This window comes from Solanum stenotomum, chromosome 11, assembly GCF_019186545.1.
Source record: "Solanum stenotomum isolate F172 chromosome 11, ASM1918654v1, whole genome shotgun sequence".
NCBI lineage: Eukaryota > Viridiplantae > Streptophyta > Magnoliopsida > Solanales > Solanaceae > Solanum > Solanum stenotomum.
The window spans coordinates 3780849-3800037 of record NC_064292.1 but is presented as its reverse complement, the minus strand read 5'-3'; the positions used below and the strand labels follow the sequence as shown (position 1 = coordinate 3800037).

Below are 19189 nucleotides of genomic sequence, written 5' to 3'. Positions count from 1 at the left end.
ATTCAACAATGTATATAGAAAGGGAGAAGTAAATACTCGCGTCAAGCCAACAAGTGGAGAGAAACAAATGTGAGGATATTTTAGCAAATGAAGGTCACAAACATGACGAAGATATTTTTTTTTATGAAAAGGGAAACCCGCAGTCGCTACCCTTTGGGTGTGCACAGGGTAAAACCCCCGCTCCAATGCAATAGCTCGCAAACCACATAGAAGAGGTAACCCACATTAGGCAAGCCCGGTGTGACAAGCTCGACCCAGAAGGCAAACCTCTTGCTTTCGCTGGTAAAGGGTTTTGAACTTGAGACTGGAAACATGGAAGTCCCAAGCCCAAACCACTGGGTCACCCCGAAGGGTAAACATGACAAAGATATGCTAGTATGATTAGGGACAATCAAGGATATGGAGTTTTGACACTTGGAATTAGACAAATGTCTTGCATTCATTTGGTTGGTGCAAATGCAACCAACGAGTACGAATAAGTTTTTTCCTTTGTAGTTATTTCAACATATCGGAAACATGACAACCACAATAACAACTACGTCTTAGTCTCAAACAAGTTGAACTTCACCAATCTTAATCCAACATGTGAACTACAAAAGCTCATAATCTCTCCAACTTACTGAAAGAATCTACACAGCTTTCTATTCTTCCCTTTTTTACACTAGCATGCTTCCTGCAAAATGAAGCTCAAAGAGGAGGGAATGTACTATTGGCTTCCGCATTTAGCAAAGGGGAATTAAGCATTACGCTTAATGGATGACTATAATCTAATATGTTCCGACAAATACCTTTGAGGGAAGAAAACTTGTCTATCCTAGAAGGACTTGCTATCTGCAACATTTCAACAGGTAGGAGGAAGGACTTGAAACGCTGTCGTTGCTGCCAAATTTGGTAGTCGTCTCGTTTCCCTTTACTGGTGTTCCACATTCACTGAAATCAAGTGTGCGTCTCTCACTCTGCAGAGGAACCAACAGTAGGAAAATCAACAAATGACCATGGCTGTGGAAAGATATATATAACCAGATAAGCAGATTCCGGTTCTTTTTGTCATTCTGCTTCTGTAAATTTGAGACAGAGAAACTTTGGACGAGTTCGGAGTGACATTCGACAGAATTTTTACTATACTAGAGACTATGTGAGGCTACACAAGAAAGTATGTTCCTAAGCCATAACTTACAGAAAGCACTAGTCTTTTTCCACATTCTACTCCAAAGTAAAACGGATGTTACTTGAAAAATGACAATTTATATTGTCTCATCGATTATTTCGTTCTAATGAGCAGTGTAGTTTACTTCCAATCAGTTTTCAATATAAGAGTAGAAACAAAAAGAGAAAAGTAGGTGTTTTAAGTGAAAACTGCCAGGTTATTGCTTGAAACATGCCAAAATTAGTATAGGATATAAAGACCAGAGAGAAATGACGAAAAGAAATGTTTTAAACTAAAAATTGCAGGGCTACTGTATTTAAAAATAACATTATGTATAAGGATAGATCACTTCGCAAAAAAAGTTTGTAATCATGTTGACGTAGGGACAAGACATACCATAGCATTTGAAGGCAGAAGGGTACAATTTTCATCTGCTTTTTGTTCCTTGGAATTCCTTCCCAACAGGATTGTTTCTGGAGTTTCACTTCCCAAGATCTGACGGGCATCCGCAATTGAAGGTGCAGTCTGCTCATTTAATTGCTTCATTAACCCAATAGCATCAAAGCTTCTATCACCGGGGCTCATAAGAAACGCAAAATCCTACCAAATAAAGGAAAAACAAACAAATCAAAGCAATATAACATGAGCACAGGAATGTACCATTATCAACAAAAACGAATAAAGGAGCACTGAACACAAAGATAATTAGTAGTAGAACACATATTGTATATACCTCAAATGTAAGTTCAGTGTCATATCTTGGGCTAGACATAAGAGAATCCGTGAACCATGGAGATTTCCATGCTGAAGGAGATTCAATACTCCTTTTAAACGGTGTCTCTCCAAATCTGTAAACCATTAATTAGGTAAATGGATCATAAGAAACAAATCTCTAGCAAAACTCCTTTTAAGCCAATCATTAGGTAAAAGACCAACAGGTACAAATTTATGGGAGATAAGTAACAAAAAAATAAGAAGGATAGAAAGCAAAAGAAGAAAACATTGCATTAATCTTACATGTTTGAAGTATCAGCACCAAATATATTCTCAGAATTTTCGGTAGTATTCTCCAATGCAGTTGATGTAGTATATTGCATTGATGTGGCTATGACAACACCGCTTTGACGCTTTCCAAGTACGTCAGGAGAGCAAACAACAGACGAGGATGAAACAGTAGCTTGATTTGATGATGCAGCTTCAAGTCGTCTAGCATACTGGTTACCTAAAGCTTTAATACTTAAACTTGTAGCTCTATCATGCTTGGTGAAGAAACGATCAGGAGAGAAAAGCATGTCATTTGAGCTAAGCTCAACCAGAACTCCAGGAGGCTGTTTTACCTGATAACAGGAATGAGAACTCAAACGTTGTATCTAAGCCCAATTAAGTTTAATGTTTTATTTTGTAAACCACACGGTTCAAATCAGCTGAGAGCAAATTCCAAACACAACTACTTTTATTTTTTTTCTAGTCCAAACACAACTTCAACTTCCAAATACCCTCTTTCAACTTAACTTCAAATACTACTACTTTTGTTTTTATTCAAATATCAACCATTTCATGCCCAAGCACCTAGTATTCCATTTGTGAAACTTGTAAGGATATATTTCTTTACAAAAAATATAATATGGAATGGAGGTCCTACCTGTCACACATCATCCCATTCCCAAAAACAAAAAGAGGTGAAGCCAGAGAAGAAAAATATAATGACAAATTATAACTTACCTTTCCCATTGCATCATTGGCTCCAGCACATTCACTATGGAGCTCTTTATGGTAGTGAGCACCACCACCATCTAATTGCCTCTCTGAATTTCCAATGCATGAAAGTCCAGTTACTCCATCACCTGTCTCCTTTCTTCCATCCTCTGAGGATGGATGTAGATTTTCTTTGTCTTCAGTAGACGCTTTTTCATTTGCCGACTCATCAAACATGTCATCTACTCGGGGAAATTCTGTAACCATATTAGAGAATAATTCCTGATTGAGATCACATTCAAGCTTTTTCTCACATCTCTTTTCTGATAAAGGCGTCACCAAGTGACGCTGTCGCTTCTTTAATATAGAAGGAGTCCCAGTGAAAGTTTTGGCAGCACTTTTCAATATAGCATCTGGACTATCAGCTCTTGATGGTGAGTCCCACAACCTTAATGGAGTAGAGCAGTCCGTAGAAGTCGTCATCAACTGGCGGATGCCAAGAGGGCTATACTCTTGCTGTGTATCTGAACCAGATTGCTTAAGATCACAATACAAGAAGGGTGCATCCAAGCTTGGAAAGCGAGGAGGCTCATAGCATAGAGCTCCTTCATCTTTCTGTTCCTCTAGCCTTGTGGAATCTTTCGTATAATCAGGATGATCTTTCAGGACAGCATTGTCTATGCCATTGTCATTGGAAGAACTGCCAAACTCACTTGGACATATAAAAACATCACATCTACTGCGGAAGGACTCTTGAACTGGGTTCTCAAGCGGAGGATAATGGAACTGATCTGAAGCATTACCAAACACAAGTGATCTATCCTCAGACGAAAAGTGCAAAGGAACAGAAAACTGCTGATGGTTTGAAGCTTCAAAATAATCAAAACTTAAATCATTGCAGTTTTGTGGAGCCATATTTCCTGTATCAGGGATCTGATAGTTTGATGATTGGTAAATTAAAGAATCTGCAGGTTCACCACTGCCATTAACTCCAGTTTCGGACAGAGAGCATTGAGGAATTCCTACCTCAGGGTATTCGATCCTGCTACCATCGAACAATTCATTGGGATTAAACATTTCATTGGGATTATATGGACCCTCAACTATGTTTCCTGCATTAGAAGTTGCTCCAGATTCCATTGCACTTTGCAATGGATTGGTTACCATATCATGGTTTTCATTGCCATTCAACCAGTGCATGTAATGTCCCGAAGATTCCTGAATAAACTCCGTAAAGTCATCCATATTAAACTGCCAATCTTTCCCTGTGGAATTGCCCCAGTCATGTGAGAACGTATGCTGCTCAAGGGAGTTGGAATCCACAAGTTCACTGGGAACTTTTAGCATTGAACAAGAAACATCCTCAAAAGCTGGGGTATAGTACGTAGGACAAGGTGCTGCGCTAGAGCTTGCGTCCTTTTCAGGGATTATTTCTTCCGACATTCCGCCGTTCTCTCTTATATGCACAAATGTGTTGCCCAAGTCACTTGTAGATTGGGGACAGCCAGCAAGAGTTGAACCTTGACTGCATTCCATAAATTCCTCCACTTCTGCTCCTTCTTTGTGAACACTTTCATCTTCACTAGTTTGTTGCAACATCACAGAAGAAGAAGGGATTGATTGGTTCTGATGGTTGACATTAGGCAGAGTAGGGAACTGTGCAAGTAAACCTGATGCTATATATGAGTCCCGTTTCTTTTTGACAGAACTATGCCAGTGATTTTTTATTGCATTGTCTGACCTGAAATTAGCAATAGGAGTTTTCACATGCCAACTATAACTTTGAAAGAATACTGAGAATAAGAACTCGAAAGAAAGTCTGGATGGAAACAAGCTCTTATCAGCATAAAATTAACACCTCAAATTACCTTCCAGGCAAATATTTTGATAACTCTGCCCACTTGTTTCCATGAGCTTCGTGGGCACGAATTAGAGTCAATTCCTCCTCTTGCGTCCAAGCTTCTTTATTAATAGCAGGATTCAGATGATTGTGCCATCTGAAAAGATCACTCATAATAATCATTATAACATTCTTAGTCATATAAAGGGGATGATTTGCAACCTCAATGTTAACGAATCAAAGGAACTAGAAGAAATGTGACACCACAAAATTCCTATTGAGTCAAAGGATACATGTTACTAAGTTATATTTCCTGATAATATATGAAATAACAAATATTCTTCTACAGAAAGTGGCAGTAGTTATCTGCCTCTAGCATCTCATGCCGTCAGCTTGCATATTTTTAAGTTTTAAGAGACTGGTTGAGTCATAAGCTGAGGAACAACATCTAACCAGTTAGTGAATAAGATTAGATAGGAAGATATCAGTTGCATAGGCTTGAAAAATCTAAGTTCCTTGCAGGAAAGCTGCATAAAGTGAGATTGTGATGTTAAAAGAGCAGCTAGGAATGAAAAAGTCTTATTCGAAGTAAGTGAGAACATAATGTCAAATTAGGAAGTTGGAACCCCACAAGTCTTGACATCTCACTTGCCTAATATATTCTGAAAACTTCGGAACTCTGTCATAGCAGAAGAAAAAAATACATTCATTTGTTTAGATGAACAAAAAATTGGCGTGCTTACCTTTCCCGACATTGTTTTCCAATACGTCCTGCTAACTCTTGTGCAATAGTGGACCATTTTTTGGGGCCATGTATGTTAACTAATCCGATTAGCTTATCATCTTCCTGCGCGTAAGTTGAAAGAGTTAAATTAGCTAATATAAGGAAATGGCTGACAAGTTCCTCTGCCTAAAAAATAATGATAGTTTGTGGATAACAATGGTCAAAACATCTGATTATCATTCTCAATTCTGACAATGATTTCACATTTTCTGAAAATAAAACTTATGCATTTGGAAACTAAGTGAAAAGTAATATGAATCGTCATTTTCTATAATTAAAATTAACATATTTAGGAAATGACTTAAGAAAAATCTCAGCTTAACTCTGCAAATACTACAGTGCCATATTAAAAGGGACAAAAGGAGTACTAAGATATGATTCAAACAGGCAAATATGAATACACTTTTTTACCTCCTTAGACCATGAACCTTTGACAAGTTCGGGATCAAGAACTTTCTGCCACCTATGCAAGCATTGAACATCTGACCGATCCTTAAAACATTCCGCTGCAAGTTAAACTTAAGATTTGGTAAGCACTTAACATTTATCATCTTTAATAGTTGAGCGGGTGTTTGTCAAATAGATTTCTGCTGTAATCGTTGGATGTGACAAAGATCTTCAACTTCAGTTGTAGGTTAACCAATTCAAACGAATCATACAAGTACTATAAGGAAGACTTTAATGCCTTGAAAGAACACTTCATCCAGAAAAAATATTTCTCCACAAGAGTAGCATGTTCTAGCCCTATTCAGTAACTTCATCCGTATATGGTGTCAGGAGAGATGCCCCTGCAACACTTTTCATATAACGATAATGAAAAGTATGACTAGCTAAATGAGTAGAATGAATAGGGAAATTTAGCAATGAATAATTGTTGCAGGAGCTGATAGCACCATAGTCTTACAAGCTATTGGTTTCCAACCCACAACTTTTACTGCGTCAAGCAAATGTCAAATTTTGACAGTTACAAATATTAAGATGAGCATAGGAAATGTATAATTGCATGTCAAATGGAGGAAAAAATATGGAAGCTTCAAGTTAAATTTATGTTTTAAAAGTATTGTTATAGGAAAAATGGAAATCTTCCAAAGCAAAGATGGTTTCAGGAAAGGAGGCATTGTTTTTGGGATGATCCTTACAGAAAAGAAAGAGAAATATACTTTTGGGAAGTAGAAAAACGAAACATAACAAGAATCATACAAATATTAGTCCCTCTAGAACTATGACCAGCTTTTCTCTTTACAAGCAATTCTGAGAGAATTTTGGTTATATATATTGAAGAATTAAATAAACATAACAAGAATCATACAAGTATTAGTCCCTCTAGAAGTATGAGCAATACACCCCTCTTAGAGTGTAAGACATACTAGGTTTAAAGAGGAACAACGTTTTTACCAATTTTTTTCCAGCTTTTCCCCTTAAACTGTTGGACAGCTTGGCGCAAGATTTCATCCTGCAAAGGAGATAAGAATTTTACACTTCAGTACAACATAAAAGATTTAAAATGTAAATGTATAATATTGCATTGTCTCCTACAAGTACTTCACCACATTAAAATTTATAGAGAAACTATCAAAAGAATGAAGAGTTCAGACTTGGGTTTGAGAAGTGAAAACCAGAAGTATTACATTAAAAAAACATTACTAAATCCATGACTTTCCAGTTACTAGCCCAGGCATTTTCCAACATGTTTGATTGAGATCACTAATGGAAGGCAGAAAAGAACAAAAAATGACCCAATAATCCTTGTCAGTGAAACAGTTCCCATAGAAACTTAAATGCTGTTACAACTATGAAACAAACGGAATAAAATTGCAATAGATTTGTAGACCAATCCATCACATAAATCATTTTATGCAAGAAAAATTCCGAACTTCCATTTGAAGCATAATTAAGTGTCTTCTCCTCGAAGGCACATACAAGTAGTTTTAATTGGCTAACAGCATTCATGCCATGTCAACTAGGAATGAATCACCACCCTCCCCAAAAAACAGATAGAGCTAGATTATTTGAATCTTTAACATAACATATAACATTACACATATAAAGGTGGGGGTAAAAACAAGTCCCCAATTACCCAAAAAAAGATTAAAAGAACATAAAACCAAAAGAAAACCCTGAAAATCATGCACATTTTTCTAGATCATTAGGAAACGCCTGCTTACCTCTTCGGGAGTCCAGTGACTGGAACGTCTCTTAGGACCACTCGTCCTCCTGTAACATTAGCAGGACTAGTAAAAAATCCGAAGCTTTTGGGAAGTTCAAAATGATAACACAAAGGATGTGAATATGATAGTCCTCTCAAATCTCACAATCAAGTANCCACCCTCCCCAAAAAACAGATAGACGAGATTATTTGAATCTTTAACATAGCATATAACATTACACATATAAAGTCCCCAATTACCCAAAAAAAGATTAAAAGAACATAAAACCAAAAGAAAACCATGAAACTCATACACATTTTTCTAGATCATTAGGAAATGCCTGCTTACCTCTTCGGGAGTCCAGTGACTGGAACGTCTCTTAGGACCACTCGTCCTCCTGTAACATTAGCAGGACTAGTAAAAAATCCGAAGCTTTTGGGAAGTTCAAAATGATAACACAAAGGATGTGAATATGATAGTCCTCTCAAATCTCACAATCAAGTATAACTTTCAATTCAATTCATTTTCATGGAAAGTACAGAACAAAGTTAACTTGACCCTTAAAGTAAGGATAGGTGGACAAGGGGTCATACTGTGGAAAGGAAAGAGATTACTATATGTAGTTCCTTAAATTGAACATTAAGAACTTATATCACATTTGCTATTGGTGTGACACGGCAAACTTGTCATTGTTTCTTTTCTTCTGTTCCCCATTTTTCTACTTGTTTTCATGCAGTTTGTATATTTATAACTACTAGCTACGTATTAAAAGCTAAAGAATCCAATGTAACTTGACTAAACCTGAATAGACCTTATATATTCTTTTCCATGTACTACTGACGGGGATGCACCAGGCAGACTAACGGTTTGAGCATTAGACAGCAATTTTTGTCAATGAAAAGCATAGATATTATATTATGTCTTCCAATATGTTACAGAGGTAAATCCAACAATCTTATTACTGCTTCTTCTACTCCGTCCTCACCTACTTTTTTTTCCGATGCATCTCTGATTTCTAACTACCTAGGATAAGTCAAAGAAACCAATGTGACTTGACTAAATCCAACTCGATCTCAGATCAACATCATTTTCATCTTATGTGACATGAATGAACAACCGGATTAAGGGTTTGGGTAAATTAGAAGAAAATCTCAATAAGGAAATTACAAAAGCACAAAATGAAACCCAAAAATAATGAAACAAGAGATGAGATGATGCAGTCTTTGAGAATTACCCATGTAAAGGCCGAGCACTTTGCAGACTACTGATATCATCTGAAGGAGTGTTGCTTGTTTCATCACTTTCCATGGTTGCTTGAGACAAAGGCAAATCTTGATAATCCATCCAAAGGTCGAAAATTCTCTACAAAATGTCTTCCCAAGTACATTATGTGTCACCCCCTATGATGTAAGAGATACTATCTGATCTTCTGAGAAAACATGATGAACTGTTAAAGCACAACAGCTAATGTGATGGCTTCTATGGAGCTGATTTGAAAAGCATGGAATAATAGCATCTAAAGCATTATAATGCATTCAATACGAGCTAAACTTTTAGAATGAGTAACCTGGATTACTGCTAAAAATTAAACAAAACAAGGAAAATCCCTAGCACCAAAAAAGTAGTCTATGCAACGGATTTTTTCTTGAAATAAAGAACTAAATCCAAAAGATACTGTTAATGTATGTTACATAAATGTGTAAACATTTTCACCTCAAATTTGCATAGTTGAAAAATACAAGGCAATATATCAAATACAAGAACATTTTGGAGAAAATTAATGTCCTCTGAGTACTAGTTAAATTTTTAAACTGAACTCTCATAAATTACAACAAAAAGTCAAAGTCAACTAGGAAAACTACTTAATCTCTGGTCTCTACATCAAAATGCAGGCTGCACAAAGGCTTCTTAAGTAACACCAAGCAAGAAACTATGCATCCTGTGTCACAGTACCATGTGGATAAAATTTGCATAAATGAAAAATACAAGGCACAAGTCAGTAGTAAAGAATTTAGTGAAAATTCTGAATCATCTGAGCATTAGTGTGTTAAAACCTCAAATGAGCCGATATTTGATCTAGGACACCAAAAAAAGAAAAATTAGTTGATAAACAACTTGAAACCCTCAATTGAAGCTTGACTGCAGAATAGTTTGAATTAGTTTGTTAGTTACCCATTCCTTATTATACGAAACCTTCTTTTCATGGTCCAGAATTTCTTTCAATGTCCCATCCCAGCATCCTCTCTACTTTCTTCTAAGAACAACTATGTAGCATGTCATTTAATACAATCCACCACATACGTCTAGCCACCCAAAAATGCAACATATGTATTACTTGTTTGAACATCTACATATAAAGCTAGTCTAACATATGTAGTCTTTCTCTTACTCAAGTTTTCAATGTCTGAATCACTCTCTTCACATCCAACCAAATGAAGAATTACACCTAGCACCCTAGGAATTCAAACTGAAACATGTGGAATACCGATCCTCTCTCACAGAAAGCTTTGTGGTAATATGATTTTAGTGAAAACGTGTAATCACTTCTCAACCTCCATGAGTCCTGGCTAGTACCGAAATTACCGAAGCGAAGTATTCAATACCATACCATCCCCACCCCTACTTCCTATCCCTTTATGTTATTACTCCAAAGTCTGCATCCATAAGGTAACGTAATGCTTTTCATCCTCCATCCCCCCTCCCCCCCTTCCATGAGTCCAAGTAAACACAATGAGAAAAAGTCACTCGATTCAGACTTAGTGAAAAAAAAAAACAAGGAACGTATCTTTAGAAGCAATATAATTAGTTAGATAAAGATTTAGCCATAATGGCATGTTTACTTTAGACCTACAATTTTCTAGGGGTCTTCTTTAGTTTATTAGATATTTATATGTCAACAGAAATTGTAGAGAACATCTTGTTTAAGAAACTCAAATTACTGAACTTAGGAGCAAAATGGATCCCAAATGAAGCTATATAGAAAGTTAGCATTTCCATAGGTGGCCTTAACTAGCTTGAGATTGAGGCATAATTGGTGTTGCTGTCATGGTGATTTCCATGTTATGGAAGTATCTTAACTTTGTAACTTAAATCAGATCACTTCACTGGGTATTCTTTAATTCCAGATTCAATCATCAAATCACATCAGGCTTCAAGATGCAATTTTATATGAAACCCGAATTTGGATTTTTTTTCAACAATTCAAGAAAATTCTCAATAACATTTCGAACAAAATGAACAACAACAACATACCCACTGAAATCCCACAAAGTAGAGTCCCCGGAGGATAAAGTGTATGCAAACCCTTACCCTCTACCTATTTCCGAAAGACCCTCGAATCAAGTGACATTAGCTAAATGAATAAAAAGCATAAAACTTTAACCAATCAACAGCAAACCCATACTAAAATCAGATCATTTCAGGTATGATCATCAAATCAATTAGGCTTCAAGATGCATTTTTTATACAAAACCCATTCAAGATTTGATTTTTTTTCAGCAATTCAAGAAAATCCTCAATAACAATTCGAACTAAATGAACAACAACATACCCACTGAAATCCCACAAAGTAGAGTCCCGAGAAGATAAAGTCTACGCAGACCCTTACCTCTACCTGTTTCCTAGAGACCCTCGAATCAAATGACATTAGATAAATGAAACAAAAGCATAGAATTTTATCCGACCAACAGAAACCCATACTAAAATCAGATCATTTCATTCAAGAAATCATCAATAACAATTCAAACTAAATGAACAACAACAACATACCCACTGAAATCCCACAAAGTAGAGTCTCGAGAGGATAAAGTCTACGCAGACCCTTACCTCTACCTGTTTCCTAAAGAGCCCCGAATCAAATGACATTAGCTAAATGAAATAAAAAAGCACAAAATTTTATCCGATCAACAGAAAACCCATACTAAAATCAGATCATCAAATCAAATTAGGCGTCAAGATGCAATTTTTATACAAAACCCATTCAAGATTTGATTTTTTTTCAACAATTCAAGAAATCATTAACAACAATTCAAACTAAAACACCAAGATTTTTAAAAAAAGATTCAGAAAAAAGTTGTACTAACTGAAATGAGCTTCGAAGCATTCAACTGAATCAGACTGAAATTCCAAGAAATCAATGGTGTGATGAACTCAGCAAGATCTGCAAATTCTGAAGAATTTGGGGGTATGGGGTGGGGTGGGGTGTGAGAGGGGAGTGCGTGCGTGGGGGTTTATGTATTCAAATTATGACAGAGAATGCTGATGAAGATGAAAAACCCTATGATTAACCGGTTGCCGGTAAATTATTAGTTGACGAGATTATCTCAACCGTTTGATTTATCTATTTTTAGTAACTTTTCAAAATTTTCAAGTTTAACGGTAAGTTTCTACTTGCTACCTGTTTCTACCGGTTCTGTTTTCCTTTTTTTTTCTTTGGTTTGTAATCATAAATACAAATATTCATTTCTTAATTGTTTAATCATAAAATCTAAAAAAATTTAATATCTTCAGATAAAGTTTGACCATGTGTTCGGTCATAGTTTTTGAGGAAAATATTTAATTTTTGTAAAGAATTGTCTTATATTCAGAAGTTTTAAAAACTATTAAAAATACACTTAAGTTTGTTTTATCACTTTATAATGAACATATTTCGGGATAAAATTGAACTCAAAAAGTATAAGGCTATAAGCTCCAGTCTTCTAATAAAGGAGTGAGTAGCTTGTAAATGGCGAGGTTATTTTATAAAAATATAAAAGTTTAAGGTTGAATTTTAGTTTTTAAAAATTTTCAAAAAATAGAATCTGGCTCAAAATATTTGTCAAAAAAAAATTAATTTGAATTTATTGTAAAAAATGACAAGTTATATGGTCCAACATTTTTTGCCAAGTTTTTTTTTATGGTCAAATGAGTAAATATATCACAATCTTCTATTATTAAATAATTTATTGTATAAAATATTTGAAAAAAATATAACGTGGACATTCTTCAAAATATATATCATCGATTTCTAATCAAATTAAATCAAAACATTTATCGATTTGATTGTTGTCCGTTTGATTTGATTTTTAAGAAATCATATAATATTTCTTCTCCTCTTCATTGTTAAAAGAATTTATTGTACAATATTACTTGTGACACAATATTATCTTTTATGTCCAAAAAACAACAACTTATCCCAATCTCCTCTCCATTATTGTTCTTGGTGTTCAAAATGTACCAGAATTTCAATATATATGGAAATATTTATAACAGAACAATTAAAAAAAATGATTAAAAAATTCTAAATAAAAAGATTTCTACTTGTTAATTTTCTATATTTTACTCTACTAGAGTAGAAATCTCTAACAGTAAAATCACTATTGATTGTATATAGCTAATGTAGAATGGAACCAACTTGAGGGATCAGTTCCTTTCACACCATTTCTTAAATCCTATATTTGCAAAGGTTTTCGAATCCCATGTATTCATCGCGTTGGATCTTCCCAATCATATTTGAGATCCCGACTCCACCTGTCAAAACGAACAAGCAATTGAATGCAGACACGAGGAGGAAGGACGTAGAAATGTCCTACGTGATGATGACTTACTACTACCTCTAAGCATATACAAGTTTAAGTGTCTACTTGTGCATACTCCAAGTTAGAGGGCATAGATACCAGTTGAGGACTAGATGTTAGTTGAGAACGAGCTAGAGAGCACATTTATGTATTATCCCTAAGGGAAAACTAGATACTCACCTAGTGATATTGCGCTCACAAAAATTGTGAAGGCAAGGATGAAGATGATAAGTGATGCCCGTCCTAATACAAAAATCAACCTCCTAACGACATGTTGCCCAACGAAAGCAGCAATAGTTGCCACAGCAACAAAGTAGAGAGCTGTAAGAACATACAATTGTCAGTTCTGCATTATCATGAATGAGACTGAACAAATCTGTTTTGTGTTCATAAACTTGAAGAGAATGGTACATACCATAAGGAACTGGGAAACGCTTTAGAAGGTAATACTCCACCACGGACATTGATGAGGAGAACATCATCGCAAAGGTAGCCGTGGCACTTGAGACCTAAGTAAGAGAGATGTGAATTGAAAATGATTTTTCTACATTTGAGGTAAACTTGAAGCTCAGTAAAACATAAGCACAAAAACCAGACGACAGGTTGGTGACAAACTAACCTGAGGAGGGACGCCAAGCTCCAAAAACAGTGGACCCATGATAAATCCTCCACCAAGACCAAGAAGTCCACCAACCATACCAGCTAGTATTCCAAAGGAGCAATAAGCAATCAGTTGTGTCACTCGGAAATCGGTGCCATCATCTCCCTTGGATTGAATCCTTCTCCATCCTTTGTACAGGCTAATAGCTTCATAAAAAGATACCCCAACAGAAACTGGGACCTGCAGGACGTTAAACGAGTTCATATCGATTGTTAGAATTACTTTGTGTCTTAGAAGTTTGCTTCAGCATAATTTGAGATAACCAAATACAAACCTGCAACAAATTCACCACCCAGTACCATGCCGAGCAAGTAGATGTGTAAATCTATTCCAAACATACAAGGCCAGTGAGTTAAAAGATTAGTACTAACCCAAAAAATGATAAATTCAATAGTGTGACTCCTATACATCGGAACAAAGCCAAAACGATAAGAAATGAAAACCTTTCCAATTTGCAGTGCTAGAAATGCAACCCAAACAAAACTGAGAAGTCCAAATTCCTTCCAGCAAACGTTCTCCATGATAGGGACCTAAAATAACATGGCTTTATAGAGTTAAAATATCAGGAGAAATATAATTCTCCTTTCAAGAGTTAGGATCAGTTACCTGTGGTTCAACTGCACCCTTGGCATCACCATTGGCTGGACCGCCAGGAAGGAGCTTGTATTCTGCTTCATCAACCGTGCCTAGCATAATGCAACAAAGAAATACTCTAATCTCCACGAGAAGGAAAATCGAGGTCAAATGCCCTCTAAACTCTTAATACAATAGAAAATTCACTTTCCTAACCTACCATTTGTTCCTAAAAGTTTAGCAGCAGCCTCCTGAAGTAACAAAAAAACAGATGATTAGAAAAACCCAACAGTTCACATGCATGACTAATATAACTCCGTCTTACTAGAATCTGACTCGATAAATAATCTCTGATATTAACTTCATGTGTTAGAATGCAGAAGAAAGAACCAATATAAGCATTAAAGATTCTAACATGCTATAAAAGAACATAAAGTAGTGTACAGATCACTGTATCGCAAAAGCAGGAAATTCCGAGAATATAAAGATGATAACCTTTTTCACAATAGTTTCTTTCTTCCATGTCTCAACACCTCTTAGAAAGGCCTTGGTTGACGTGCCTGTAACAATCATTTACGATCAAAGTCATGTAGGAGTAATAACTTAAAAAAACACCAATGCCATATTATGAGAGATGCTTTACCAAAAAAGAGAACAATTAGCAGAACCGTAACCATCCAATCTGCAAATATCACATTGAAAGTAACTCCAATACTAATGCCAAGCATCAACATTGGCTGAATGAGCACAGCCAAGTCATAATCAATAATAGGCATGGCAATTGTGGGATGCCTGAGCTTTAAGTTATAGTAAACAGTAGAGACTGCAGCTCCCATGATCATACCTGTCAACCGGAAACAGAAGTGATGACTCTCTTAACCAGGAGAAAAAAGTTCATAACAGAACATGAGACCTGCTACTACATTCGAGTCATGAAAATAAATATCCAAATGGTCATACAAAATTGTCCCCTAATCTTACATTTTGAAATTGCTGTAGCTGATTTCGGATCAAATCCGACAATAAGACTAAGCATGGGTACGAATATGCCACCACCACCAACACCACCTACACTCCCAAATGCTGCGCCCAAGAATCCAATTGTGGAACCAAGAACAATTTGCCATCCAAATTTCATATCCTGCAATGACACCCCATATAGTCAACAGCATAAAAGCAGAAATGTGAGTTATGAAAATATCAACAGAGATCAAGATGGTTATAAACTTAAAGTGCTAGTCCATATGAGGCACACCATACATCACATATTGCATGTGTTCAACAGCCCGATCGTAGGTCAGATTCTCCATGGAGGTCGGTAGCACTCTGCTATGTATAACTCTCAAATGGAAAATTTACATACTAATTTGGAACATCAACTCCACATCAGCTCAGTTACATGGACATTGTAGTTATGTCCATTCTTTGGGTTCCTTCTCCTAATTTTGTTCATTTCTAACTGAACATCCAAGCTACTCTCTATCTTTTTGATGTCGAATAGTAAGTAAGCACACATCATGACATGCAAATTTCATGGCTTCTGAAATAAAGGGAAATGAACTACACATTGCTCTAAAATAATATTTTTCCCTTTTGGTTAAGGGTTGCATTCACTCTCTAGTAGCTCGATCATAAAGCTTATCTTATTTGATCAATTAATGGAACACCTAATCCATTAAAATGAGCTCACTTACAATCACCAACTACTACATATTAATCAGTATTGTTGATCAAACAAATATGCACAAAACAACAACAACTATGCCTCAAAATGCAAAATAGTTGAGATCGACTATATGAATACTCAATATCCATTCTGATTCATTTATGACCTGTTTCATTCCTATACTCAACAAACTAATCAGTCATGAAAAACTAATGATACTTTCAACCTATGTTGCTTAGACGCTTCAAAAATATTGTTAGCACCTGTCCGATCCTCCAAAAGTAGTGTATTTTTTTTTTCTCAGGGAGTCCATGCAACATAGGTTCTAACTTGATCCAAGTTAAAAGAGTGGACCAACAATTCAAAAATCAACATGAAAAACCAAACCTATAATTCCGAAATTTACCGGCCAAACATGTTGGTAACCAGATTCATTAGGCTTCCATAAGAAGTTGGCAACAGCTGAAAGGTGATCTGCATCTGAAAGCTCAGCTGCATTTTGTTCAATAACTTCCCTCTTGATTCTTCTTTCTGCTGATACAAAAATAGCAGCTAAAAGAAAACTCCATAAAATCGACAAAACTGGCCTCAAAATCTTCAATTTTCCTCCAAATCCAGCCATTCTAAACAAAGATTACACCTTTTCTCAAAAAAAGCAAAAAAAAATTAAGAAACTCCCTTTTTCACCTTTGCAAACACTATACACACAGTATATATCTTTCTCTATCTTCTAACAATTTCAAGATTACACCTTTTTCTCAAAAATCCCAAAAAAAAAACTCGCCTTTTCACCCTTTCCAAACACTACACAGACTATATATACCTTTTCTCAAAAATCCCAAAAAGCAAAAAATCAAGAAACTACCCTTTTCACCATTTCAAACACTAAACACAAAGAATGTATCTTTCTTTATCTTCTAGCAATATCAAGATTGAAAAGAAAAAAAAAATGTATGCTAAACCAATATATTTAATTTTAACTTAGAAAGTGAGGGAATAAAGATTTGATTGGTTGATGAGAAATGATACAACCAAAGAGAAAGTGAAGTATAAAGATTGTGTCTTTAAGGAAAGAAGAGATATATGTGTGGTGTGAAGGGAGAGGAAGTAGGAGAAAATGAAGGAAAGGGTGAAGGAGAGAAATGGAGTAGAAAAGAGTGGATCTTTGGTCTTTTTGAGTCACAATTTGAATGCATGAATCAAATATATATATATATATATATTGTTTGTGCATGAAACAACAAAGTTTGTGAGTGTCTAACAGTATGTTATATACTTATATGATTGTTTTAATGAATATAAAATTTGATTAGATTGTATCGTTTTTCATCGTTATATAATGTAAAATATTAATAAATTGAATGATAAATCAATAAGAAAAATAGGGTAGGGATAAACTTATTCTGAGAAGGTAAGATAAAGAATAAAATGAGATTATCAAATTATGAAATAATAAGTAAAGACAAAATAAGAAGAAAATATAAAGGTAACAATGTGGTAACATCAAATCTATCGTTACACGAAATGAAAATTTCCGTCGCTAAAAAATAATTGATTTAAACGATACGATACAATAAAATTTAAGTACCACTCAAGACACATGTTATTTAAATTGATAATACAATGCAATACAACGAGTAACAATCATCCAAACATGCAAGGTGTAAGTGTTCGTTTGGTATGAGGGATAAGGGATAACTAATCACGATGTTAATTTTAAGATGAGTTTATTTCATGTTTGATTGAATTAAAATCGTGGAATAAGTTATTTTGGGATTATAGTGTTGTTTTTATCCCACATTGAGGGTGTGATAACAATCTTAGGATAATTAATCCAAAAATAACTTATTCTCCGACCAAACAAGCCCTAAGTTATAACATTATACATGTGTAGACTATTTTTGGGTGAATGATTATATAAATTAGCTCATATTATACACTAATTATCCATATAATATATACTATACACTAACTTCTTGAATCTAGAAAACAGAAGGGGAGTCGAATCTAATGTTTATTAGTGATTGTTAATTTTACGGCTTGAATAAATCACACAGAGATAATTTGACCATTGCTTCAAAACTCCCTTTTCATTGTTTGATTGTTTCTTGACGATAAGTTTTAAATCTCTGCATGTGTGGTATTGAAAAAAAGAAGAAGACTGAGGTAGTACTCTCTCTTTTAATTTTTACTTGTTTACTATTTCAAAAATATTTTTTTATTTTTACTTGTCACTATTAGCATAACAAAAAAAAAGACAATTTTATTTTTCATGTTTTACTCCTAGCATTAGTTACCTATTCCTCAAATCATTTTGCAAGACTTAATACTCAATATCAGTTAATAATGTGATAAAATGATCATGTTAATCATTGTTTTCTTAATATGTGTCTAAGTCTAAATGTCACAAGTATAAGTGAACGGAAGGAGTAATATTTTTGACTTCTATGCAGTGAAGATCATATGACATGATAATTTTGAATTTCATATATCCCCCCTCCCGACATTATACAAGTCTGTGCTATGTGAAAAAATAATAATATTTTTTTGGTTTCTCAGTCGATGTAATAAACAATATGATTATATAAGTTACAAAAAGAAAAGGGAAAATTACGTGGTTAAACAAACTTACATTAGTTAATTAGTCATCATAGTTATATTTTTAGATAATTACAACTCGCGATCAACATTCAGTGATAATTATATGGGTTGAGTTTTCAAATTTGTATAATTCACACGTTTGTATAGTTCAAAATTTGTTTAAATTTTGTATAAAATAATTTTGTAGGATATATTTTGTATAACTGTTTAAAGCTCAGATGTTTATGTTTGTATAATTTCGTTATTTCGAGTTTATACAAAAATAGCTTAATTATGCAAATGTACCTGCGAATTATACAAACCCAAGAATTATACAAACAAGACAGCTTAAACTATAACTATATCCCCTAAATATGCAAATTATAGCTATAAAACATAATTAAGTTTATTATATTGACTATTTGAGGAAATTTCTCAAAAGAAAAATCAGTTTGGGCCTGATTAGATTGAAGACAGGCCCAATGGACTTCAAACTCAAAGCCCAAATGCGATTAGTTCCATAACTTATACGGATCTAAAT

At 34.8% G+C, this 19189-nt stretch overlaps 2 protein-coding genes across 5 annotated transcripts; both read right to left on the bottom strand.

The window, feature by feature from the left end:
* Positions 1–438: 438 nt before the first annotated feature.
* Positions 439–11824, bottom strand: LOC125845279 (transcription factor MYB3R-4). Of its 4 annotated transcripts, none has more exons than XM_049524760.1 (12): positions 11696–11824; positions 8848–9042; positions 7962–8010; positions 6862–6919; positions 5878–5972; positions 5426–5529; positions 4711–4839; positions 2870–4583; positions 2165–2484; positions 1881–1995; positions 1544–1747; positions 439–956 (listed from the first exon to the last, which is right to left on the bottom strand). In XM_049524760.1, the coding sequence occupies exons 2-12, from the start codon at positions 8955–8957 to the stop codon at positions 828–830; spliced, it is 3027 nt and encodes a 1008-aa protein (XP_049380717.1). In that variant the 5' UTR covers positions 8958–9042; positions 11696–11824; the 3' UTR covers positions 439–827. The 4 variants fall into 4 exon arrangements, with proteins under 4 accessions (XP_049380717.1, XP_049380715.1, XP_049380716.1 ...); XM_049524758.1 differs by having other exon boundaries at positions 8848–9060; positions 11696–11816; XM_049524759.1 differs by lacking the exon at positions 7962–8010 and adding an exon at positions 7632–7680 and having other exon boundaries at positions 8848–9060; positions 11696–11816.
* Positions 11825–12938: 1114 nt separating this feature from the next.
* LOC125844589 (sulfite exporter TauE/SafE family protein 3-like) lies at positions 12939–16729 on the bottom strand. The gene is made up of 12 exons (XM_049523902.1): positions 16475–16729; positions 15384–15543; positions 15046–15246; positions 14898–14962; positions 14623–14653; positions 14436–14515; positions 14273–14359; positions 14104–14154; positions 13788–14009; positions 13584–13677; positions 13349–13489; positions 12939–13121 (listed from the first exon to the last, which is right to left on the bottom strand). Exons 1-12 carry the CDS (start codon positions 16688–16690, stop codon positions 13036–13038), a joined length of 1434 nt encoding a protein of 477 aa, XP_049379859.1. The 5' UTR covers positions 16691–16729; the 3' UTR covers positions 12939–13035.
* Positions 16730–19189: the final 2460 nt, after the last annotated feature.

Excerpts from the sequence above, each read along its gene's own strand:
- LOC125845279 (XM_049524760.1), bottom strand. The coding sequence starts at position 8,957 with ATGGATTATCAAGATTTGCCTTTGTCTCAAGCAACCATGGAAAGTGAT. Across the intron at positions 5,530-5,877 it reads AAGGTTCATGGTCTAAGGAG|GAAGATGATAAGCTAATCGG; the intron begins GTAAAAAAGTGT and ends ACTTACGCGCAG. Across the intron at positions 1,748-1,880 it reads ACACTGAACTTACATTTGAG|GATTTTGCGTTTCTTATGAG; the intron begins GTATATACAATA and ends TTTATTTGGTAG.
- LOC125844589 (XM_049523902.1), bottom strand. The coding sequence starts at position 16,690 with ATGGCTGGATTTGGAGGAAAATTGAAGATTTTGAGGCCAGTTTTGTCG. Across the intron at positions 15,544-16,474 it reads GTTACCAACATGTTTGGCCG|GATATGAAATTTGGATGGCA; the intron begins GTAAATTTCGGA and ends GTGTCATTGCAG. Across the intron at positions 13,678-13,787 it reads AGCTTGGCGTCCCTCCTCAG|GTCTCAAGTGCCACGGCTAC; the intron begins GTTAGTTTGTCA and ends TCTCTTACTTAG.